We start from the raw sequence: 26,947 nt of genomic DNA on the forward strand, positions 1-26,947 counted from the left end.
AAACACTGTGGCCATCTGCAGGCAGGAGGAACAAAAGTCGTTCTTTACGCATGTGACCTTTGATACAAAGAAAAACAGAACTGCAGACACGTTTGTTTCTGTGTAGGTAGGAGACGAGTTACTTGAGAAACGCTTGCTGTGCTCAGACGCAGGAGGAGACAGTTTGTTGTGGAGAGTCCCAAGATTTGTGAATTTTAATAATGGCGTTAAGTTGCCATGCAGTTTGCAAATATAAGAACATGTGTTGATTTTTAATCTTTCAGTATATTAATATGTTCTTTTAATGAACATATGTTCAGTACGTTCTGCTCAGCTTTTGGAAACACATGGTTTAAATGTCCAAGCAGCTGAAATTGTTTTTTTTTTTGTTTTTTGAAAAACAAAACAACAAACTGCCCCCAAAAACACAGATTTGAGCAAAAACTGTTTTTGAAAGCCCTGCTTCAGTGTCCGTTACTCATATCTTCTCTCCTGCACATTTCTGGAGCACCAGGAGTCTGTTCAGCAGCATCTCTGTAATTTGTTTTGATCCAATACGCTCCAACAGGTAATACACAAAAAAAATACAAGGAAATAACTACCGGTACATATTTTGACGAGTAACATTCATGGGAGAGTCATTTTTTCCTTAAAGTTGATGATGATTTTCTCTAAACGTTAACAGGCTGTGAAGGTGAGGAGGAGTTCACAGTTCGGTACCTGGCCTCTAGATCCCAGAAGGTGGGGTCATCGCTGGTCCAGGGATTGCACGGTTCTGGTGCTGTCAAAAACGGGTCATACTCGATGTACTGCTCAGTGTAGCTGATCAGGCTGAAACACAAAGAAGTGTTAAATATTAACGCTGATTTATGGATCATGGAGGCCAGAGTTACTTTGGTATAAATTAGTAACTTTTGTTACTCAGTGAGCAAAATAGACAAATAACTTGAATAAAATTCAGCTAAATAAACCTGACGGGTGAAGAACACGTGAAGCATCTTTTCTGTTCATGTCAAAAAGAATTAACGCGTTTTCAGAATTAAGAGTAACAAGCAAACCGTTAGCCAACAATCCGTTTCTGTAGCTGAGCTGTTCTTTGATAGATGGACCCGAGTCCAGAGCTTCTAATAAACAACAAGGAGTGAAAATGTTCTGACATTTCCAACGTTCAAGTTCATGCAGATTTTCAAACACAGAAACGGCGTCTGTTCCGTTACGCTCCGACTCAAATAAACCGTTCCAAGCCAAAAACTAAACGAAGGGCTTTTAAAACCGTTTGTGGAAAAGCATCAACGTTTATCTGTTTATATCCAAAATGCACTATACATATTAATAAAAGACCAGTTTAACTGCCCGTGTACTTTCACTGCATATATTTGGTGCAGTGATCTTTAAAGGAGAGTTTAGGATGATATTAATACACATAAGTTTGCAGCCTCCCAACATATTCCCACAGATATGGTTGAATCTCATTATGCCACATTTTATTCATACGAATGCTTAAAAAAACTGGTACAAGACGGACCAAAGAACTGTGCAATAAAACTAATGGCACAGGACAAAGGGGAAAATATGTGAATCCGTAAAAATAAAAAGACAATTATAATGCAGCCATTTGACAATCACAACCCGACCAACAGTTCCTCTAGCACCTAGCAGACGAAAGAACACCCCCCTGTGTTAAACTACTTCCTAATCTCACTGAAGACTCACAAAATAAATCCAAAGAATCAGACCAGAGTAAAACCGTTTGGATCCTTGTCGCTTCTTTCAAAGACATTAACGACAAGCCGTCCGGCTCAGGTTTAGGAACCAGTGAGTGAGTAAAGCTGGCGTCTCCTTCGAACTGTGCAGACCGTCAGGCTTCATACCTGTCAGCAACTTTGGACATCTTCAGGCAGTGACGATCCAGCTGCGTGTTCAGAAACAAGATCTGGAGATAAAACACGGAGCAGAGTGAAATGGTTAAAAAAAAGTGAATCAGAGTGAAATTTGCACTGATGCAGCCAAAACGTGCCTCAGGGTAACTAGAACAAACAGTTGGCTGGCAGGGTCCATGCAAGATTTGCTATTGTCAGAGCAGCTGCTTCACGGAACCGAGTCCATTTTGTGCTAGAAAGCAACACAGTCTTTTTTATTATTATTTATAAATTTATTCCAGTTCCCTGCAGCTGCCACTCCTCTCTGTGAAGAAGTTGCAGCTGTGAAATCTGATCCTTCAAAAGTTAAATACAAACACGAACTGTTCGGTTAGAACGTTGAGAACCCGTTAACGTGCAACATCTGGACACATCCTTACCTCTTTTTCCACGTCCTCTTTGGTTCCTTTCCTGCGGTGATGTAAGGAGGTGTGCACGGGACTCTGCGACTGGACTCCATCCTCCACCACACCATACACTGTCTGGACCACCAGAACAAAGAGACGGGCACTTTTTTTCAAGAGGAAAAAGGCTCAGAAGTGTCTGTTGCAACGTATCGCATTGTTTTTGGAATAAATTGTATCTTATTCTATGATATCATCCATCCATTTATCCATTATCTGCTTCTTTTTCAGGATGCGGGGGTGTCATGGAAAGGGTGATTCCCTAAACGACCAGGTGTAAACTTCTTCATAGTCGTTACAAAGCTTTGGAGAACAGCCAGCAATCACAGAAGATCAATGCGTTTACAAGTAGGCCTGTCAATAAACAATAAATCAATTAATCGCACGATAAATGAAAATTATCGACCTCGTTTCATTTATCGGCTTTATCGTTTCTTCGTGTCTCTCTTTCTACTGAAGACACCTGATGACAAAAAGCTCAACTCCGGTGCTCTTCACTCACCCCTCCCTTTCTCTTTAAAATCTGTTTTAATGATCCAAAATCCAAAAAGCAGCTAAGCTACGAGCTAAGCTAACAGGCCGACCTCGGAAAAAACCCTCCGTCTTGTCGATGCTCCAAAATTCACGGTTGAAACCCGTGCCTTTGTGTAAAAAGTTGTTTTTCTCTGCAACAAGAAGCTGAGAACGTGTTTAATGATTTTTTTTATTAAAAGCTTTGCATGAAAAATGCTATGCTAAAGAGCTCAAACCACACAGAGCATCCGCCATTTTGAGAACTGAAAAACGAAGAGACAGCTCATGTCACGTCAAGGGGCCTCCCTCCCATTTTTCTTAAATAGACACGCTGCTCGCTCCCTCACTAGCCATCCTTCAGTTCAAACAGTCTTATACTGCCATCCAGTGGTAAAAAAAGGTACTACCCACAAAAATTAACCAACATTTCTTCTTCCATTAAACAATAATTACTAATTATTGTCGAACTTCAAACAATATTATCATTTATCGCAGTAATTTCTGAGACAGCCCAGCAACATTTATTGTGACAGGCCTATTTACAAGTGCACACTTGTCACATGTTGGAGGTTCTGACCCGTTCTGGCTTCCCAAACTGAAAAGATTAGTTTTGTAGAGAACTCCTCAGGGGTCTGCCCCTCCCATTCACCTTGTCCTAGTGGTTTCAGAAAGAACCCAGCAGCTGAACACAGGGAGCCGCTGGAGGTAAACATTTCAGGATTCTTTTGGGGAATAATCATTGGGTCTACCATAACACTCAAAAATCTCCAGCATGACAAAAGATGACCTCTTCACTATCTTCTTACAGACAGTCACATCAAGGATGATTATAATACAGAGGAGAGATCATGCCTCATATTTAATATCATTCATAATAACAGTAAATGAGCTGAAAAGTTTATATATTACCATAAGATACAGAGCATGGTGCATGCATACATATGTAGTCCCTCGACAGGGGTCACTGTATGAGAGGTGGACCCTGGACAGGTCTCCAGTCCATCACGGACACACGAAGACAAACATTCACTCTCTCACTCACACCAGGGACAATTTAGCGTTACCAGTCAGGCTAACATGCATGTTTTTGGCCTGTGGGGGGAAACCGGAGTACCCGGAGAAAACCCACGCATGCACGGAGAGAACATGCAAACATCCAGAAAGGTCCCGAGCTGGAATTCAATCTAAGTTTCTACCTTTTTCACTCGATGAGGATTCTTCATCCGTCTACATTTCCTGATGTCCATCTCGGTGGTGTTCACACATCCAGGCTGAAAGGGAAGCAAGGCGAGTCGGAACAATTCAGTTCATACTTTTTAAATGTCAACCCTGAAGACGCTGCAGGAATTTGTAAAAGGCTCATTGATGAACGAGAAAGAGGGAAGCTCTACTCCTCCGAACAGAAAGATTTACCACGGGTCTGTGGACGTCCCAGAAGGCTCTCTCCTGGCTGTCGAGGATCTTCCTCTCCATTTTATCCTTCTTCCTGTCAATCCTGTAGGTGAGATCAGGGAGGAAACTTTTTTTTAATGTTGCAGATCATTGCATGAGGCCTTCATGTCATGACTGGAAAAGAATCTAAAGATCTTTGAAAATGCCTCTTTTATTTCACAGCATTTGAAGCTGATCATTGTTTCTGCACTGCACGCACCAACTCTGAGAGGACTACCGTACTTTCCGCCGTATAAGTCGCATCGGTCCAAAAATGTCTAACAAAGTGGGGAAAAAAACAAATGTCGCTTCACCGTATGTCGCATCTATTATGTGTCGCCACTTATGCATGCGTTTGTTGTGTCACCACTGACCACCTGGAAATGTGGGCCGGTGTTGTATCAAAAATCAATTGGCTGCCACATTGCGGCCGCGGGAGCGTGCACGGGAGGACTTCAACAAGAATTTAACTAGATTAACACTGAAAAACAATTATTTGTTTGCTCAAAATTATAGCAAAGTTGTGTCTCAGCTTAATTTTTCTTAATAAATGCACTTTGACAGTCAAATTAGCTGCATTTCAAAAGCCGATTCACGGCTTCGGGAGCATGCAGAGGGACGACTCGTGCATTTCTTCAACATTTAACAAGATAACCACCTAAAAACAATTATGTGTTTGCTCGACATTATAGTAAAGGTGTGTCTCAGTTGAACTTTTACTTAATAAATGCACTTTAATGGTCAAATAAGCTGCATTTTGTCTGGGCAGAGCGGAGAAATGCAGCTGGTTTGACATTTGCTCCAGGAGTTCTGGAGCGAGACGAATTGACTTGGTATGGCAAGCCAAGTGTTTCATTAATAACCACTTTTACCTATTAATGAGACACTTGGCTTGCTATATGCCTCGAGTGCACTCTAGCAGCTAAAAATGGTAGTGTTCAAAAATGTCCATGTCAGAATGAATGAAATCGTCAGATCTCAGGCAAAAATTGAATTATAAATATGGAGGGGGGGGGGGACAAATAAACAAATAAGTCGCTTCGCTGTCTAAGTCGCAGGGCATGCTAATTTATGCAAAAATTAGCAACTCGCATAATGAAAAGTACGGTAATATTTAGCATATTGTACATTTTATATGTAAAAAGAAGACGTGCTAAAACGTTTAAAGCTGTTCTGGATTTCCTACGGTGCCGTATCACCAGATCCAGAGGAAAAAAGCTACAAACTCAAATTTATTTACAACTATTGAGAATCTACACAAACATTTAAGCCCAGTCCAACAGCACTGACCTGCACTGTTTGAAAACAGACGGTTCTGAAGCGGCACGGTTATTTCTGTTATAATGCGTTTTGATTATTTTCTTTGTAGGAGCATTATACATTCTTATTTTTAATCTCACACACACATCTGTAATTTGTTCCTTCTTAGGACATCGTATTGACTCAATTTATTCCTGGAACATGAAGCTAATTCACACTTTAGCTTAAAACTCAGCACACACTCGATGTTCGGACCAGTCATTAGAACTACTGGTCCTGACGAGGAGGATGACCATACCAGAACGGGTCGTAAAAACACACACGGACAAAATAAAAGCATGACAGCTGCAAGAACATCCCAAAGAAATGCCCAATTATGAAAACAAAAGCTTTTAGAAATTTTTTATTTCTCGCATTTTAATCAATTCCAAATAAAATAGGAAATACTTTGGCGAATGCGTGAAAAATATACTTTTATTTCATATTTAATTTTCCATTTTTCAGTTATGGTATAACCAAATATCCAGTGTGAAAGTGGAGTCTGCACGTCTGCAACACTTACTGATGCGTGAATCAGCAAATACACGTAGATGTCACAACATTGCTTGTTGCTTTAACTCTCATTGTGAACGATATTAGAGTGCGTTTTCAAGTTTCACACGTTGCCTTGACAACAGATCACACTTACTTGACCTGGGCTTCAGCCTGCATGTAGATAAACTCCCACTTCCTTGCAAAAGCTCTCTGTAGCCTCGCTAAGTTCTCCTGTGAAACAAGAAGCAGCACGCGATGTCAGAAGCTCTTGTCCGTTTTCACCCAAATCATATTTTAGACGTTAGAGTCAGCTCCAGGAGATGCTTCAGATAATTACTGAGAGACATCTGTCGGATCACAGAGATTGTACACCTGCTCAAAGGTTCATCAGCTGATCAGAACGAGGAGTCAGAACTTCAAGGTGCAGAACTCACCGCCTCGTAATCTGCCAGCTCCAGCCTGGTTTTATTCTGCATGGTCCGCTTGCACAGATAGATAGCTGCACAAAAAGCATGAAAGAGAGGTGGAACAAACATTCCTCCACAATCCCTCCACCCGCCTGTGTTTCTTAGTGTCCTTTCCTCATCACCTGCAGAGTGACAACCAGTTTCAAGTCCACTTTAGGATTAAACATCAGAGAGTGAAGATGTTTTAAACTCCCAACCTTAAACTAAAGCCACAGGGGGCATGATGAGACGACAAGGAGCAGGGGGTGGAACAGAAATTGATTAATTCTGTCAACTGTTCCCCTTCACTGCAGCACTCGTTGCGCCTCGATGCGTTCTCAGAGCGGGTTATTGTATTTACAGTTAGACACATCAGGATGCGCATCGTTTACACTCCAAACCTGGACATTATGTTTTAAGAAGGGTACACTGTCAGATTAAATTTAGTTTGACGAAACTCTCACTGTGTCACAAATTAGAAGCTCGTTTAAAAACAAACATTCATTAATATAACCCGCAGCTTTTGAAGGAATGGAAACTGTCGTCTTCTTTACAAGTCAAAGTTTTAAAGATCTAGTGGGTTATTTATTTTTTTTAGCTCTTGGAAAATGAGATTAAAATAACTCGGCTACTTACACAACAACTTTAGGCCAATATTAGCAAAATTCACCAAGTTAAAGCCATTTTCTGTTTGCTAAAGTTTAGCTACAGCTAAAACTGTTTTCTAACAGCCAAGCCCTGATTATAAAACAACAGAAAGCTAAAACTATATTATTATACATACATATTTAGAAAAAAAAAAATAGTCAAGCGTTTGGGGTGTCGTTCGTAACGTTACACTGTCAAAAATTAACAGCAATATTTTGGTTTATTTAGCCTTGCATATGAAAAAAATATTTTTTTTCAAAGTCATATTTTCACCATGTTATTCATACATTTATGAATGTCATAGTTCCAAACTAAATATTTAATTTACACCTAACTAGTTTACAAACTAAATACTTGACTTGCAAGTTAACTATGTAGTTAGCAAGCTAAATATTAAGCTCTACACTAAATATTTAGTTTACAAACTAAATGTTTGTCCAAGATAAATGTTTAATTTACAAACTAAAATTTATCTTGCAAGTTAAATAGTGAACTAAATATTAGGTGTAAATTAAATGTTTAATTTTCAAACCAAATATATATTTTCAAAACTAAACATTTAAAATCCAAACTAATTATTTATTGTCCAAGCAAAATATTTATTTTCCAAACTAAACATTAAATTTCTAAGCTAAACATTTAATTCCTAAACCAAATATATAATTTGCTAACAAAATATTTAGCTCGGACATAAATATTTTCCAAACTAAACATATGCTTTCCAAAATAAATATTTAATTTGCTAACTAAATATTTTGCTCAGTCCTAAATATTTATTTTCCAAACTAAACATTTAATTTTTAAAATAAATATTTAATTTCCTAACTAAATATAAAAAAGTTTTTTCAAAGTCATATTTTCACTATGTTATCATACATGTATAAATGTCAATTCCAAACTAAATATTTAATGTACACATAAATATTTAATTTGCAAGTGAAATATTTAGATGTAAATTAAATATTTCACTTGCAAGTTATATATTTAGCTCAAACCTAAATATTAAGCTAATATGCAAATTCTTTGCTAAAAAGCTAAAGTGGACTATCAAAATAAAATCTGAACAGCTCGTCCAATGTTCTCTGCTAACTCATTTGCCATGTCCAGAGGAAAAAAAATAACGATAAAATATGGCACATACGAGAAAAATGAAGTGAGTCAGTCGGGCCCGCTGCAATTCTTCTTCTTATGGTGTTTTTTGGCGGTTTGGCAAGAGACAGGGGTTCGGCTTTTATTTTGATAGTCCACTTCCACTTTTTGACAAGGAATTTACATATTAGCTAAATATTTAGGTCTGAGCTAAATATTTAGTTAGCAAATTAAATACTTAGTTTAGGAATTAAATGTTTAGAAATTAAATGTTTATTTTGGAAAACAAATATTTAGCTTGGACAATAAATGTTTTAAATGTTTTTTAAATATTTAGTTTACTAACTAAATATTTAACTTGCAAGTTAAATATTTTGTTAGCATATTAAACATTTAGCTTGAACATACACATTTAGTTTGTAAACTAAATATTTAGTTTGGAACTATGACATTTATAAATGTATGAATAATAAGGTGAAAATATGAATTTGAAAAAAAAAAAAAAAAAACTTTTTCTCATGAAAGGCTAAATAAACCAAAATATTTCTGTTATTTTTGGACTGTGTGTACAAACGGCACCACATACAAGGGCACAGTTTTTGTTAACGTCTCACCATAATCGGTGTTCTCAGGCTCCCAGCAGTGGGACGGCCAGAAATATGGCGCCTGAAAAAGAAAAAAAAAAAAAATCAGAAATCACGCCACCTTGTTGGAGATTTGAAGATGCCAATCTACAAGTTAAACCCCAACAGTGAGGTGAAAACATTAATTTTATTTCTTTAGAACAGCTTTACACCGATTTGCTGAAGTTACTGTTTTTTTATTGATTTAAACGGCCAAAGTTTAATTATTTCTCAGGTTCTGATAAACATACTACAGCAAGAAATGATAAAAGCTGGACAAACAAGAAGTAAACAAGCTGAAAACATGGCCGACTGAATCATTTTCCAACATGCTTCTCGAGACCGATTTATTTTTAGACATCTTTTGATGTCAAATAAAGATACATGAAGATTCAGGCGCTCTTTCATAAATATTTATAGACTTCTGTATGTTTTTCATGTAGCTCTTTCACTGCAATAGACATTCTTTTTACATACCGTATTTGTTGGACTACAAGGTGCACTTAAAATCCTTTAATTTTCTCAAAAATCGACAGTGAGCCTTATAATCCAGTACGCCTTACGTATTAATTCTGGTTGTGCTTACCGACCTCGAACCAATTTTATGTGGTACAACTGAACAGTGTTGAGTTATTGTGAATAAGTTGAATAAAGTTTGACTTATGACTTTTTTTTAATGTGCCTTATAATCTGGTGCACCATATGGTCTGAAAAATACTGTAATAAAATGCCTACTTTTATATTTAATCAGGAATTTAAATTATTAACCCAGTTAGGAAAACCTTTAACCTTTCTTTGGTACTTTTGAACTAAATGAAACCAGTGCCCCCACCCCCTGCTGCTTCCATTTGATTTCTCTGCTCACCTGAAAGCGATACAAAGTGCCATCGTCTTTGAGGCAGAGGACGTGATCTGAGACGGGGAAGAAGTATCCCTGAGCTGCGATGAGACTCCCAATGTGCATGGCTTCAGCTGGAAAAACAACATCAGGAATTAAATCCTGATTTTTACAGTTCTACAGCGTGGAAATTCATTACAAGAACATCAAGACAGTGGTGTTTTAGAACAACTAAAACAAAGAACAAGTTCATGAACGCAGAAATGATTAAATGTTTTAGGACTTCAACCTTGACAAGAGATTTTAAATACTTATATAACCTGTAGTTTTCTCTTAAATGGGCTTTTTGATATAAGATGTTGTGCTTCAATAATCATTTATGATTCCATCATTAAATCAACGGAAACAGTTCAACCATCATGATTAGGGTTGGGCATTGAGTCTCAGGAACCGATTGGAACCGGGACTAACGTTCCGATTCTCCTGGAATCGTTCAAAATGTTTATTTTCAATTACAACTTTTGATGCCTAGTCCACCAACTGGAAGAAGAAGCCGCCGAACACCAAAGAAGAAGAATCCACAGGAAGTGTGTGCACATCCATGGACAGTGAGCGGCCGCGATCGAAAGCGTGGCTTAACTTTAATTAAAAAGACCAGTCGGCTCACTGCAGCATGTGCAACAATATTATATCGTGCAAAGGAGGGTGCACGACCAACAACTACGGGTTCATGGTGTAGAAGTAACAGAGTGCGCTGTCTTTGACGCCCTGCGGCGGCTTACCTCTGCCGCCTCCTCCTCCAGCTATCACCCGCTGCAGTCAGAATCACGTAAGTAAAACTATAAAATATGTCTTATACCAACATTAAGGCAGTTTTAACAAGTTATACTTGACTTAAAGCGGTAATTCAGTTCAAATGCTAAAACACCATGCTAACGTTAGCTCATGCATTCTTTCATAGACAACCTGAAATTGATAATGCTAGCCACGGTTTAGCAGACGCTGCGATGTACTACTCCGGTCACCATAGCAACTAAGGGAAAGATGTCGATGCTATTTTTTTGTTTGTTTTTTTAACCCCGCCTCAAAAAAAAAAGAATCGGAATCAAGAATCAATAGGAACTGAATCCAAGTTAGAAATTGGAATCAGAACTGGAATTGTTTAAATTCAAACAGTGCCCAACCTTAATCATGATTTACATTTGAGCAGCAAGAAACAAGATTCAACAAAGCCAATGAGGAGGCAAAACAAAAGATGCAAAAAAATAAAAAATAAAGCTTTTAAATTCCTGTTAAAATCTTATCTTGCTTGTGGCGTGATGTTTGTAAAGTTACACCGTCAAAAATTAACAGCAATAGTTTGGTTTATTTAGCCTTTCATAAAAAAAATAGTTTTTTTTTTTTTCAAAGTCATATTTTCACCATGTTATTCATACATTTATATATGTCATAGTTCCAAACTAAATATTTAATTTGCAAGCTAAATATTGAATTTATAAACTAAATACTTAACTTGCAAGTTAAATATTTAGGGTGTATATTAAATATTTAATTTCTAAGCTAAATATTTATTTTCAAAACTAAACATTTAATTTCCAAACTAATTATTTATTGTCCAAGCTAAATATTTAATTTCCAAACTAAACATTTATTTATAAGCTAAACATTTAATTCCTAAACTAAATATTTAATTTGCTAACTAAATATTTAGCTCAGATGGACCTAAATGTTTAATTTAGCTAGAAATCTAAATATTTAGCTAGCAAGTAAAATTTTGGGGTCTGAATTAAATATTTAGTTAGCAAATTAAATATTTATTTTGGAAATTAATAAATGTTTAGCTTGGGAAATATTTAGGTTTGTGCTAAATATTTAGATAGCAAATTAAATATTTAGGAATTAAATTTTTAGCATAGAAATTAAATATTTAACTTGTAAATTAAATATTTAGTTTGGAACTATGACATTTATAAATGTATGGAAAACATGGTGAAACTATTGATTTTGGGAAGAAAAAAATCTTATGAAAGGCTGAATAAACCAAAATATTGTTAATTTTTGACGGTGTAACTTCACAAATGGCACCCCATACTTGCTCATCTTTAGACTGTCTACTTTTACGAACTACATTTCTTAGTATCCATTACAAAAAAAATATTTTGATCATTTTAAATTTTTTGGAATTCGCTTTCTTTAATGACGCACCGTGTGCCGTTTAGAAAAGGTTTTACGTTTTTTGAAAAATAAAAAGAAGAAATCTTTCAGTTCGTCCAAAGTCTTTATCACGGAGTGAAACGTACCTGGATCTTCAACGGACAGATTCTTCAGCAGCCACTGAACAATATCTGCTCCTGAATCAGAAGCACAAAACACTGCAGTGTTTTCAGACATGTAGGTACAGCAGTAAAAACAAAAACGTGTTAATTTGAAACTGTTTTGAAGAGGCTTTATAGAGTTTTATACTCAAATAAAACAATGAAAGGAAAAAAATTATAAAATCAAATAAACTCAAAAATGTATAAGAATTAAAATAAGCGTTAGCTTGTTTCGTTTACTATTTTAATTCTGTAAGATACGAGTCCAAAATAAGACATTAAAGCCCCCCCCCCAAATAAAAAAATTTAAAAATGTACATATTCCTGAGACTTGATCAGATCTGATGTAAAAACCTCTTAAATCATAAACCTCGTTGTTTCAGCGGTGTCGGTGCAGCCTCCCTCCTGAATGAGAGTGGTTTTTCCTCCATCGTTAGTTTCACGGGTTTAGAACAAACAATGGTACATTCATCCACTGCTGAGGTAATTGTCTACATTGATGCGCTCTGCTTACGACATATTGGGGTAAAGCATCTTCCATAATGACGACGACCGAGGCAAAAAGGGGGGAATGTTGATAGCTTTTTGCTCCAATTGTTTTATTCTTTTACAAATTCCCACTGGTGCTCCATAGTTTTTCCAAAACTTTTAGCCTTTTTCAAATAATTAAAGCCTTCAGGGTAAGTGGCCCATACATCCAGTTCAAATGAACATTTGTATCTTTTATATTTTAAAATGGCTCATTTTGATCAGTGCTAATGCAGCTTGATACCCTGGCAGCTGCAGCGCCATTGAAGCTGCTGGTGAATGATCGCTTTGTTTAAAGGGACTTTAACCGGAGGATGACGAACATTACTCATGCCGTTTCTTTTTCAAACATTTAGTGATCTGTTGTCGCCTCACCTTCCTTCTAGCTACGCAGCTATTCTACTGTGAAGGGTTTCAGAAGCAACAAAGCCTGAAGAGAAGCGGATTAAAACGCAGCAGTAACACACCTGAAAATATCAAAGCTTCTTAAACAAATCCAAAACTAATGATTACGTTAAACCACAAATACAAGACAATAAAAACTAGAAAGATATTTGCGGAGTTGTGCGTATATTTAAAAGACTTTACAGCCGTGTTCATCTCAGATCAATCAGTAAAAAGGCAAACCTTTCATGTTTTGCAACATTTGTCACTCGTTCTTTAAATTCCTGCTTCCAGCTTCTTTGCATCCCGACTCGTCTCTAATCACCGTGCTGTACTATTAAAGATATGACACACTGCCTCATTTCAACCATACAGGTCAATAACAGCTATGGTTTAAAAAAAACAACAGCATTTAGCTTCATTTAAAATGTTGCCTCTCATATTCTTAGAGCCGTGTGGTTTTTGCAGGTATTTAAAAATTATCTTGACCTCATGCTCTTTGTTTTCACTAAAACGTATTCCGTGAAAACCGTGAACCATCCAGTAAATTCAATAAGGCTGGGACACTGTTGTTTAATTGTGGAAGCCTTTTAAAGACTAAAAAGGGGAAGTTTGCATCAGAGTGCAGCCCCAGGTCTGAAAACCATCATCTCACCCTTTGGAAACCAGAGGGAAACGATGCCATATTCCTTGAAACACAAGACCCGAAAGTATCAGCCTGTATTTATTTCTTATATTAAAAAGAATATCTTAGTAGACGAATATATGTGGGCTGAGATGGTTTTGGGGTCAGGGCAGCCGACTCGGGACCCGAAGGTCCTGGGATATCATTGCACACCTCGTGGCGTCTCTGAGCAGGACACCTCATCCTCATTTGCTCCCTGGACGCTTTCTATAGCTGCCCACTGCTCCACCTGGTGGTGGATGGGTTAAATGCAGACAGCCCATTTGTCTTTGTATGGGAACACACAATAATGATAATACATAAATTATTATTATATGAAAGTTTCACTTTTTGAATGGAATTACTGAAATTAGGGATGCATGATGGATTTTTGGCCGATATCAATATGCCGACATGTTAAAACTTATTTGGCTGATAACCAATACTAATACCAATATTTTTTTTCCTAGACCTACATAGCTTTCTCTGTTGTGGAATTAAAATACATCATTCTGCATGGTCTTTGTCAAGTGGGCCTGCTACCAAATGCAGATGACAAAAATGGGCTGAAAATGATGTAAAGCTTCAACTTGGATTATGTTTAATGTTAAATTTATTCACGACATTTACTCTGACAACACTCGATTAGCGCAAATTTGTAAATTTTTCCAAATCTAAACTAAACGGCACGCGTGACATAATGTTATGATGAAACAGCGCCTTTTATATCGGTGAGTTATTTTAATAGAATGGCCGATATTTAACTTTATCGCTAATATCAGCCGATACCTAAACCATGCCAATAATATTGTGCATCCCTAACTGAAATAAATCAACTTTTTCATGATATTCTAATTTTATGACCAGCACCTGTATAGAAAAGTAAGTTAATAACAATTATCTGAGGAGCAGACTGCTTTGAGTCTAACTTCATCGCAGCTTTTCATCTTGAACAAGCAGGAAGGCGACAGTGGAAAGGAAAAACTCCCTCGTGAGGATTTAACTGGCTGGGTTTGAGAGGAACAGATACACAATGGCAGGTCAAGAATCACATAATATAGAAATAGTGTCAAATGAAAACTATTCATTTGTAACAATTCATTTAAGGAAATGAGGTCAATTTGTCCTCCGGTAGTCTAAGCCTATAGCAGCATAACAAGCCAACCCCAACTATAGGATTTATCAAAAAGGAAAGTCTTGAAACTGGACAATGTGTCAGCCTCACGGACAGAAACTGGAAGTTGGTTCCACAAGAGAGGAGCCTGATGACTGAAAGATCTTCCTCCCGTTCTGCTTTTGGAAACTCTAGGAACCATAAGTAAGCCTGCAGTCTGACAGTGAAGTGCTCCGTTAGAAAAATATGCAACAATAAGATCTCATGGACCTAGGTTGTTGAGAGTTTTGCATGTTAGAAGTAAGATTCTGAATTCTATTCTGAAATTGACTACTACTAAAGTAGTTGTACTAAAGCTGACTAACTACAACAGCAAATTGATTGATTTTATTTTTGTTTTTGGGGGAAGGGACTATGGTCACCAAGCTATAGAGCCACATTCCAAAAGGCCAAATGAAATGTTACTTTGCCATACACAAATTGCCCTGGAAGCCAGAGGGGAAACGTCCTATCCATTGACACATAAGGAACTTTTTCAGGATGTCATGCCGTCTTTCAGTCTCTGTCCCTGTTCAGCAGACATTTACTGTCCTTCACCGATGCACAGGAACAAACGTGATGTTTGTACCATGCAGCAGCTGTCACTTTCACTCCGACCTCTCTGCTTCACCTTTTCTTACCCGTTACAACGCTGTGGATCTTCGTCATGAAACTCTTGACAGTTCGGATGGGAACACCTTCCGTCTCATCCTGAATACGAGTGACAATGTCTTCAATCTGAGGAAAGAAGACGTCGCAGAATGAGTCTCAGAAACAACTGGATATCAGAGCTCGTCAAATCTAAGTGTTAATATTGTCCATTTAGTGTGAATAAAGAATGATTTACCACGCTGTATGTTTTTGATCACTCAACCGTCACTGCTCCAGTTTAACCAAGTTTCTACTTTGCAAAACGCAGTTTGGTCAAATACTTAATTTCAAAGCTAAACTTCTGATTGACCCACAGCATATTTTATTTTCCTCAGTGTTTAAGTTTGTTCCTGTTCAATTGGGCTTTCTGAGAATCAAGAGTTGCTCATAAACTCCAATATCACTTGGCATTTTTAGGAAACTACAGAAAACATCTATTCTTTCATGTGTCTATTTGTGGAGTGTCTACATCTCCATTTCCTTCTATTTTTGGACGTGTGCACAACCTGCATTCTAGTTTATTTGCTTTCATCTGAACGACTCCAGCCCAGCGTCTGCTTGATTTATTGCTTTTGTATTGTTTCACTCCAAAGCTTTTCACTCATGGGTTTCTCTTTTTCTTTGGCTAAGAGCTGTTCATCGAGTATACTGCACATTTTATTAGTTTTCAAAATGCAAAACGGCAACAAAATATCGTAAAAAGCAACTAAATTATCTTCTTAATCCAAACAACTGGCCCTAAAATGAGCAATTTTAAAATAGATGCAGAGAAATGAATTGGTACCCATATAGTTCATCGAATCATTGACATAATGCTGTATTTCTTCTTAAACGTTGTTTAAATGCAATAATCTAATGTCTGTCTGCATACCTTTACCATGAGATAGAATAAACAAAAATATTGTGAAAATAAATTTGTTTATTTTACAAAGATATGACAGTTTACCATGATTTTACTTAATTTAAAAAAATATATTTTGACAGGCTGCCAAGCTTCCTGCCACTGAACAACTTTTTCCTTTGCCACACGTGGGCACTCATTCATTCAACCTTTATTTAAACTGGTCCCATTGAGCCACGGGGACTCATTTACAAGACAGACCTGCCCAACAGCTGCCAAACACCCAGTCCTCTTGGGGGTGAGCTTTTGTGACACAGACAGAGTTAATGCCACAGGTAGCTCTCACTCATGGTTCCAACTTTCCTACTAAATACCCATAATCCCCACTCTGTGGCCATGAGACCAGAAGTCACCCTGTTGACCAATGAAGTACCGTCCACTCAGTAGTCATGAGAACATACCCCCAAGACAGACGTGCATTGATCAGATTTCCTTTATAAAAATCTGCTGGCTCCTTAGATAAAATAATGTCATAAACTGACTTTTATGTATGTGAATGTTCTCTTTACAGGGTCCTGAGATGACTTCTGTTGTGACTTCTGTTGTGACTTTGTGCTATATAAATAAACTCAATTTAAATAAAGTAAAAAAAAAAAAAAATCTAAATCAGTGAGGAGACCTTCAAATGGAACCAAAATGTCACTGGGTAGGTTGATATCGCTGAAATCAAAGGGGAGATCTGCCTGAGGAGCTCAGAAAAAAAGATTATACATCTCTGTGTTAAAGGTAAAGAACACCTTAAAGCAGCTTCGTGTTACGCTGACCACAGCCAATATTATTAAAAAGTACAAGGTTCAGAAGTGTGTAGCCAACATGTGGACGCAAGGGGGAACGCAACTCCAGATTACGAGTATGGATGGTGGAAAAAACCAAGAAAACTATCCAAAACCATCCAAGCTGAGCTTCAAGGTCAAGTTACGTCACTTTCTGATTGCACCATGCGTTTCATTTTGAATCAGAACGGGGTTCATGGAAGACCCAGGAGGCTCCTCTGCTGTCAGAAGAACACAAACAAGACAGAAATTTGCCTAAATACTTGACAAGTCTCCAAAATTTCTAGGAGAACATCCTGGGACTGATGACAAAAACAAAAATGGAGCTTTTAGGCTCCAGGGAGGATAAAAACATCCAGAGGAAACACTTTTTTTTTTTAAATGTCCAGCTTTTAGCCAAGTTTGTCCTGATTTTAACCACATACCTAATGCGAAGTTAAAGAATAAGAGGAAAGTGGCTTCACTCTGAGCATGAACAACCGTATTTTTCCTTGTGAAAACTCCTGATGGTTGCAAACCACTTTAACCAAAGCCCTTTTTGTAAGGACAATGCATTTCTCTGCTGCACTAAAAGCAGTTGTTTAAGGCAGAACAGCTTAAAACACATCGTGTTCACTTTTCAGCTCAGATTCTTCCCACCAGATGTAAGATTTGAAGAGAGTTGTGTTTTTACCTCCAACCATCAGAGTTATTTCACCCACTTCCCTGTTTATTGTATCAAATAGATGAAGACTATCTGCCATAAGCAAAGCATAGACAGATATTGGCAGTGCTCTAAAATCAATACATGCATGACTAACAGGACCTTAATGGTGCGTGACGACAGCTGCTCAAACGAATAATGGATTCTGCTGTCATGACCAATTCACTTCTCTTTATAATCAGATTAGATATTCACAGCATGTTTATCACAAGTGACAGGAGTTAAACTAAAATTTGGGAAATGTATTCTTTTAAATTTGGTAAAGAAGCTTAAAAAAATAAAACGATACTTCCTGTTGCAGCTCTGCCACCAAAAAAAAAGTTGTTTTTTATAGCATTTTCTGTAAAAAATTAATTTGTCGTTTTATTTTGCACGTTTAGCACAGACAAAAAGGGGCATCTAAAACAAGAGCTTTGCATTATACTGAACTTTAGTTTTTTCATAGGACAAAGATTTATGATGATGTGAATAATTTTGATGATGACATGGTCCAGTTTCTGCGGATGAAGGCTCTGCCCTCAATTACAATGTCTGAACAGAAAAACATGTTTAAAGTAATGAGTCGTGTTAATGTCGGTGACGAGATGGAAAAAGTAGATGAAAGAAACAAAATGTACATCCTCAGTGAGGATCTTTAAGCACGTTAAAATATACCTATGATAGGTAAAATTGCTCTTCATCAGAAAAGGTTCCTCTCACTGAAGAAGCAGATGCCTTTGGACTGATGTCAAGAAGTGCATGTCTGAAAGAAGCTTGGGTGAGTCAGACCCATTATGATCTATTTAAACCCTGCGGGGCACGAAGATGCGTGTTCTCAAGCATAGACCAGCTCGAGGACTAGAAGGCATCTTTGGTGACCCTGAGGTTAAAAAACAGGCCTTTTTTCATTTTTTAAATACGTTACCAATAAGTGTTTCATCATGACAAACGCTTCACTTTTTGTTGCTTCTGATTATAAAACGAGCAAATATGTGGCAACTGTGAGACATGTCATTGCACTCGTCGTACCGAGCCATCCCTTAAAAAGTAGTACATTTGAAGTTTATTTTTGCAAGTATACTTTAAGTTAAGTATAAGTATATTAAGTATACTACACACCATACTTGTAGTGTACTAGAAGTATACTGATTTAATACTTGTTTGAATTAAATTGGGATATTTTCATACCATTTTGAAGTATATCAAATAAAGTTTATAAAAAGTAAACTTCATACACTTCCTCATTTTTAGTGTAAAATAAGTATACTTGTAGTACACTTAAATAAACTACTTTTTGTTAAGGGATGTCAAGTAGGCCTGTCGCAATAAACAATAAATCAATTAATTGCATGATAAATGAAAATTATCGACCTCATTTTCACGTGTCGGCTTTTTCGTTTGTCTCTCTTTCTACTGAAGACACTGGATGACAAAAGGCTCAACTCCGGTGTTCTTAACTGACCACTACCTTTCTCTTTTCTCTTTAAAATCGGTTTTAAATGTCCAAAATCACGTTTTTGGATTGTTAAAAGCAGTTAAGCTGAGAAGCTAAGCTACGAGCTAAGCTAACAGGTGGACCTCGGAGTAAAAACGTTTTGTCGAAGCACCAAAATTCACAGTTGAAACACTTACCTTCGAGTAAAACGTTGTTTTTCTCTGCAAAAAATACTGAGACCTTGTTTAAGCGTTTTTTTAAATCAAAAGCTTTGTGTAAAAAATGCTATGCTAAAGAGCTCAAATCACACTGAGCGTCCGCCATTTTGAGAATCGAAGAGAGACAGCCCATGCCATGTCAAGGGGCCTCCCTCCCATTTTTCTTAAAGAAACACGCTGTTCGCTCCCTCACTATCCATCCTTCAGTTCAAACAGTCTTATACTGCCATCCAGTAGTCGAAAAAAGGCACCATTTGCAAAACATATTAAACATTTCTTCTTAAATTTGACAATATATACTAATTATTGTTAAATTTCAAACAATATTATCGTTTATCGCAATAATTTCTGAGACAACTAATTGCCCAGCAAAATGTGACAGGCTTAAAGTCAAGACATGTCCAAGCTGACTGAGCCTCACATGACAAAAAAAATAAAAAAGAAGAAGAGCCAATCAGATGAGGCTGCTATCATGCCTTTGCTAAAATGTGATTAGCTCAGTTTGTGGAAAAGTAAACAAATCACCTTTTGGCAACGCACCAATTATACAATGTTATAAACATCACTGCACCACAGGCGTCACAGAAACTAACCAACCAGCCAAAATGGAAGCAGAGCATGGAAAAAGGTGGGAAATTACAGCAACGGAGTTCTCATTTCATCTGTGAAGAACAGACGACTAGACGTACGAACAGAACAGACTCGTCAACTTGCCAAATTATCCACTTTAATAGAAGCCGAAAGTTTTACAACATGGTTATTTTCTACTGAGCTGACATCATACAGGTGAAAAGTATTCATTTAAATATTGTGAACATGCTGAACACATAACCCTGTGGATTTGTCGTCAACTCTAACTACCAACCTATGTGTTAATTGTAAGATTGCACATTGAATGTTGTCCTTTAGGTTTGAACATTGGCTGCTGTGGTTGTTTGCACAGATAAACTAAAAAGATGACTACAACCTCACCTCAGTCGTTTGTCTGTTAATTGGAAAAGACCCATTTCAAATGCTTTTATGAATGTGGCACAAACATTTTGAAGGTGATACATGTAGCTCGTTTATGCGAGCATAAACTCTTCAAAACTATTCAAGAGCCAAATACATTTTCACTCCTTTGTGAAGGGAGGGAAACATGGATGCCCGAGTCACTGCTGGCTTGGTGGAACCAATTTAATGAATGTTAACATTCATTTAAAGCTCAACACCAAAGCTAAAGGAAATGTACACAAGAGTATTTCAAAATAACCCCCCTGAAGCTACACATCAACCCATGTGAAGGCGCCACAATAGCTCACAGGCTGAAACCTGACAAGTTCTTAGATACACGAGAGCAGGCCAACAAAAGTACATGTTAGGGTAAAACTACCCCGCCTGGATTCCTGACCCTGAATCAGCTGCAATTAGCCTTTCTTGGCGCAAACAAAAAGCTGTGGGGAAGAAGAAGGACCGTCTCTCTAATGGATCAGGTGCATCCTGCTGAGAGAGAAAATGTCAGCCAAAGCCATGAGGGGTGGCAGTTTCTGTGCCGGGGTTTCAAATTTTAAAAAAGGAAAAAGAAAACTGGCTACTCTGAACCACGAAGCTCCACGACTTCTCCACAGAGACAGTTTAACACGCCGACAGATGGAGAACAGCCAACAGGAAAACAAACACCATCAACTTGGTGTCCAAGTTAAAATATTTTAGAAAGCTCGACTGAAGCAACTCACGTCTCCGAGCTTTTACTAATGGATTTTATTTACATCTGTCAAATACTTTCAGTGGCGCTACGAACAGATCCAGTTAGTGAAACCATGAGATTAGTCAGATCACAGAATAAACTGGTTTGTGTTTCAGGAAGAACTTCGTTTATTAAATTCTGTCACCGTCTAATTTATAGGAATCCAGAAACTTTATAACGTAATGAGATACAGCTATTTTTTCCACATAATGTATAAAACTACAAAAGCTTGAAAAGGGTCACTTTAAACATTACCGTATTTTCCGGCATATGTCCGTTTTGTTATTTTGCATAGATTTGCCAGTCCTGCGACTTATACGCCGAAGCGACTTGACAATTTTAGACTGATGCTTGAAATGTTCATGTACTGACATGAACCAGAGTAAACATTACCTTCTGTAGCTGCTAGAGGCGCGAGAGGGCACTGCAGGTTGATAACTATTTGTTTTTCCTCAACTGAAAATAGTAAATTAAAGATTTAATACATGAATGCATATGGAGAAGCCTGCTGCCTTTCATAGATGGTTAAAAAAAGATAATCTCATGTTGACAAATTAAGTAAAACCTCAAAATTAACATTTTGCAGAATCTCTCGCGACAGAGTTGTTGTATATCATGAGCTGTGGATGACTTGACTACAGTTACACCAACCTTTTGCACAATTTGTGAAAATTTGATAGAATTAAAACCATTTGGTGTTTTTAGGTCGGTCGAATGTGGCGACCATCACAAACTCCTGCGAGCTGAAAAGTTCATCAGTCAGCGGTAAATCCATTGAATATTTTCTGAAAGTACAACCGGCTGTTCATGACATATTTTGGCAACAGACAAACACGGGCGTAAGCAAAAAACCTTATCGCCAACCTTGACCTTTCACCGTTGGGTAATAATCATAGTAACAAGATTAAATAAACTATCTGTGAAGAATGACATGAATTAAAGATTTTGGATACACGGTGAGGACTTTTAAGAGAACACTGGCTGACAACTTCCCTCTGACCGTCCATCTCATTACCTTCAAAAGCTCCTGCACCATCGACTGATTGCAACATGTTCCTCTGTGTTTTAAGAGGCACTTGTACAGTGACAAGAACCGCTCAAGAAAAGGTCAAGTGTCAACAAAAAGAAAAGGACACAGACGCGTGTATGGAAGGAATTAGAGCCTCACGAAACAGAGGCTGTCAAACTGCAGCATGATGACAGAAGTGCTTTTTGTCTCAGTCATTTCATAAGAAATATCAAATATAGGTCCTAAAAATGGTAAAATCTAACGTGAACAGGAATCGTTTTCCACAAAAAAAACATTTAAACTCAAATCGTTCATCCCTATATTGGGCAAGGCAACAGATTAAATGCAGAAAACCCAGGGCTGACAATACATTTTATCTTCTTGGAAACAATTCAAACATTTATTCATCAGGTAATTTTGTTTAATTTCAGTTGGAACAGTTCATTAAGCTTTTCTTTATAAATATAAAACCTTCACCTTTTATTTCCTGAATTCAAGAATCACCTTATTTAGTTACTTTTTTTGAACAATCAGACTTCATTCACCTCACTGCAGACCCTATTACACAGGATTTTAAGATTATATTTCCAGACGTTTGACATTTTGGTGCATTTAGATTACATTTTAATGCATTGTCTTTTTGCATTTCTTAAAATTTTCATTGTTAGTATTCTCAGTTCTGGTTTAAATGCTGTAAGAACAAAGAAACAGGATGAACTCTTCAAAAACAATTTAATTAAATATGTCAGATTTCATCAGATCATGAATGTATATAAAAATAGAGAAATGGCATTTCCTGTGAAAATTAAGCGTGAATTTCAGAAGAATTTTCTGAAAAACAGCTGAAATTAGCTAAAAAAAAAAACATGCTGAAATTTAGCTGACATTAAAGAACATGTCTAAATTAGCAGAAGAAAGCAGAAAGAACACATATTGGGTTTAAATATGCAGAAATTAGCACAAAAATTATAGGAAATTAGCTAAAAATGTTAAGATAAGCACAGAAGAATAGCTGAAAAGTAGCTGAAAAGTCAGAAAGAAGCTTAAACTACTAGAAATCGAAAGAGTTGAAATGAGCCAAAAAAGTGGTATTACCGTAGTTGAAAATGCTAAAATTTGTATAAAACAGCTAAATAGTAGCTGAAATAGCTGAAACTAGCAGAAAAAAAGAATAGTGAAAGGAGCATAAGAAGCTGAAATTATCAGAAATAAGTTAATTACACTGAAAGTAGCAGAAATTACCAAGTAAAACTTGAATTGATCTAAGAAACATCCGAAATTAGCAATTTTTTTTCTTAAAAAGATAGTTGAAGACTAGGACAAGCTTAAATTAGCAGAAGAAAGCAGAAAGAATATGTTTGCTGAACGAAGCAGAAATTAGCGCCAAAGTGGAAATCTGTGAAGTGAAATTAGCAACTGAAAATTGTTGGATTGTATACCTGGATTATTGAGCATGGACTTTGTTGATGGAATATAAGGCTTCCTGTCTCAAACAGAAACTGTAGAAACACTCCCACTGACCAAAACCAGAAATATGGGACAGAAATAGAGTAGTGAAGCCTCCACTACTTTATTTCTGTCACAAAATTATGGATTAAATAAGGTCATTAAATAAAGTTTTGTGGAGGCGTGCGCTTTGCCTAAAGTATGATTAACCCTTAAGAGACACAAGCAAAGTTTCTGGAAAGATTTAAGGCTTTAGCTGCAGTTGTTCACACAATAAAGAAAATAATAATAGTTCTTGGGCAGCACGGTGGCACAACTGGTAGAGCTGCTGCCTCTCAGCGAGCAGGTCCTTGGTTCAAACCCCGGTCCGGGGGCCTTTCTGGGTGGAGTTTGCATGTTCTCTCCGTGCATGCGTGGGTTTTCTCCGGGTGCTCCGGTTTCCTCCCACAGACCAAAAACATGCATGTTAGGCCGATTGGTAACTCTAAATTGTCCCTAGGTGTGAGTGAGAGCGTGAATGGTTGTTTGTCTTGTTTGTCTCTATGTGTCTCTGTGATGGACTTGCGACCCGTCCAGGGTGTACCCCGCCCCTCGCACAGTGATTGCTGGACATGGGCACCAGCGACCCCCGTGACCCAAAATGGAATAAGCGAGTAAAGAAAATGGATGGATGGATGGATAATAGTTCTTAAACCACAATTGTATCCTATTTCAAATTAAGTAGCCCCCAAAAAATTAAAATGGCAGCTAATTGTAACAAATCCTAGAATTTTATCAAAAACCGTTGGGTAATTAAATGTAGGGTTCCTCCATGCATTAAAAAAAAAAAAAAAATTATTACAATTAGCTATAATTTAATTTTTTTATTTAACAACTGCAGTAATTAACATCATCAATTGTAAATATTTTTGCTTCTAGCATTTAATATTCTTAATATAATACTAAAAATAAATGATTTGATCAAAGTTAACATTAGCCTCCAAACTTCAAATAAAGTGATTTACAGTAGTCCCTCGCTACTTCGCGGTTCGTTTATCGTGGACTTGCTCTATAACGGTTTTTCAAAAATGGATTGGACATGACACAAAAGTGGCTGATTGATGGATGAGCCACACGATCGGCATGGAATTTTATTCAAAATAAATTTTAAATTATTTAACACCTGCTGCAGCTTTGTGCAGGATAAGATTCCTCCTGCAGCTGATCAGCTGATCTCCGTGCAGAGCGGAGAAGTGGGTGTGGCCAAGAGCGCTTGCAGAAGGAAGAGCATGAAATCATGACATTCTGTGCTCTTTTAGAACATTTAGAGTTTATAAACATTGTTTAGAATATTTCAAGAATGTGGGAAATATTTAAAATGCATACACACACACACACGCACACACACGCACACACACGCACATACATACATACATACATATATATATATATACACTGTATATATATATATATATATATATATATATACACTGTATATATAAATACTAAAATAAACTACTTACTACTTGTATTACTATTCCTACTTCGCAGTTGTTCACTTACGAGGCTTCAGGGTACGGATCCCCCATGATAAACGAAGTATGCAATTAGTGGGAACTGAAAATATTTAATGACTTATATTTTTAACTTTTCAACAGTTTGTCATTTATAAGCCTGGCTTCCTTAATGTCATATGGCAAGATATTTAATTTTGAGCTTTATTAAAGTACTTTTGAATTTAATTCCACAGTTTTGCTACAAATGCCAGTCTGCACAGGATTCCTTTTCACTACGAACAAAATCTATCTTTGCACAAGATAACAGAAAGAGGAGGTTTCTGTTCACATGCATCTGATTATGAATCCCCCAAGATGGGAATATTTTAATAAAGTCTGTCCATGCACAAATCAGAATCATTCACTCACAATGAAAATACTGACATACTATAAGAGAACTTTGATAACCAGACTCATATCTCATGAAAGATAATACCTTTCATCATTTGAGAGAATTGCCATGCCAACCAGGAAAGGCCAAATTAGTTTCATAATTATATTTAACTATATTTAATATGACTTCAATTACAGTCAGTTTGTGTGCGCTTCTCGCTGACAGTCTCACGTATCAAATGGATTGTGGTCCTCAGAGTGGGTGGAATGGCTCGCTATGAGACGGTGAAAGCGTTTGCCTGAGCAGCGTACAGGTTAGTCTGAAGGTCAGGTACGACGGCTGTGTGACAGCGATGCCGATCCTGCTGGTTTTAGCTCGTTGCACCTGGCAGCAGGGTGACATGACTGTTAATGGAAGTATAATGACAACAGGACAGCTTTCACCACAGCCGACTGCCGATGCTTCTCCGTCTGATGGCAGATTCCATCTCAGAGTAATTCTTCAGGCTTGTTAGGATTTTTCAAGTGACGGCAGAAATCTCAAAAATAGAATCACGGTCCGTTTAACTGAGTTTGATCGATTTGAGCAGCCGAAGGGAAACCAAACACATTCCTTCACTCTGTGACTTCGACAAAAAGAGGAAAAGTTTAGTACTGTGAGCAAAGCTGTGCAGCGGTTTAAGATACGGAGAGAAAATGTGATCATTTGTCAGAGCGAATGCTTCGCAATCCATCCAAAGTAGCCTGTGGGGAAATAAAGATTCTTCAAATCTGCCTAATGGTGTATGTGACTTCAACAACCTTGACAGGGAAACGTTTAGTATTCTGAATACAATGCAGTTCTGAACACCCATAAAACAATAATGATATATGTAAATTATTATTATTGTAATTATTATTATTATCTGGGTGTCCAATTTTTTTATTTAAAAAGTCTTCAGTTGATCCAAAATGCTGCTGCCAGAGTTTTAATGAGTTGGTAGGAGAGATCATATCTCTCCAGTTTTTGCTTCTCTCCATTGGCTCCCTGTCAAATTCAGAATAAAATTCAAAATCTTACATTTAACCTACAAAGCCCTCAACAACCTAGCTCCATCTTATATTACAGATTATTGTTCCATATTTTCCTAACAGAGTATTTCGCTCTCAGCCTGCAGGTTTACTTGTGGTTCCTAGAGTTTCCAAAAGCAGAATGGGAGGAAGATCTTTCAGTTATCAGGCTCCTCTCTTGTGGAACCAACTTCCAGTTTCTGTCAGTGATGCTGACACATTGTCTACTTTTAAGAATTTTTGATAAATCCTAAAGTTAGGGTTGGATTGGGTTTCTTGAACTATCCCTTAGTTATGCTGCTATAGGCTTAGACTGCTGGAGGACAAATTAATCATCAAATTAATAGTTTGTATTTGTAATTGTTTCCATCTTAACATGTTTTTTGTCTTTCCTCCTAGTGAGAGGCGTGATCACACGCTCACCTCCATTCTGGACCTGCCATTCTGTGTCGGTTTCTCC

General features: G+C 37.2%; 1 protein-coding gene across 1 annotated transcript in view; it reads right to left on the reverse strand.

Annotated features, from left to right (window-relative positions):
• The window catches only part of rgs6 (regulator of G protein signaling 6), a 92,325-nt gene that overhangs the window by 9,807 nt on the left and 55,571 nt on the right, over nt 1-26,947 (reverse strand). Inside the window, exons 3-13 of the mRNA XM_037685590.1 lie at nt 15,370-15,466; nt 11,985-12,035; nt 9,712-9,818; nt 8,838-8,889; nt 6,475-6,539; nt 6,195-6,271; nt 4,229-4,310; nt 4,012-4,086; nt 2,279-2,380; nt 1,851-1,912; nt 700-810 (exon numbers count right to left, since the gene is read on the reverse strand). Coding sequence (XP_037541518.1) covers nt 700-810; nt 1,851-1,912; nt 2,279-2,380; nt 4,012-4,086; nt 4,229-4,310; nt 6,195-6,271; nt 6,475-6,539; nt 8,838-8,889; nt 9,712-9,818; nt 11,985-12,035; nt 15,370-15,466 — 881 coding nt within the window. The remainder of the gene's footprint in view (nt 1-699; nt 811-1,850; nt 1,913-2,278; nt 2,381-4,011; nt 4,087-4,228; nt 4,311-6,194; nt 6,272-6,474; nt 6,540-8,837; nt 8,890-9,711; nt 9,819-11,984; nt 12,036-15,369; nt 15,467-26,947) is intronic.

Source organism: Nematolebias whitei, chromosome 12, assembly GCF_014905685.2.
Source record: "Nematolebias whitei isolate Nwh7 chromosome 12, NemWhi1, whole genome shotgun sequence".
Classification (NCBI taxonomy): domain Eukaryota; kingdom Metazoa; phylum Chordata; class Actinopteri; order Cyprinodontiformes; family Rivulidae; genus Nematolebias; species Nematolebias whitei.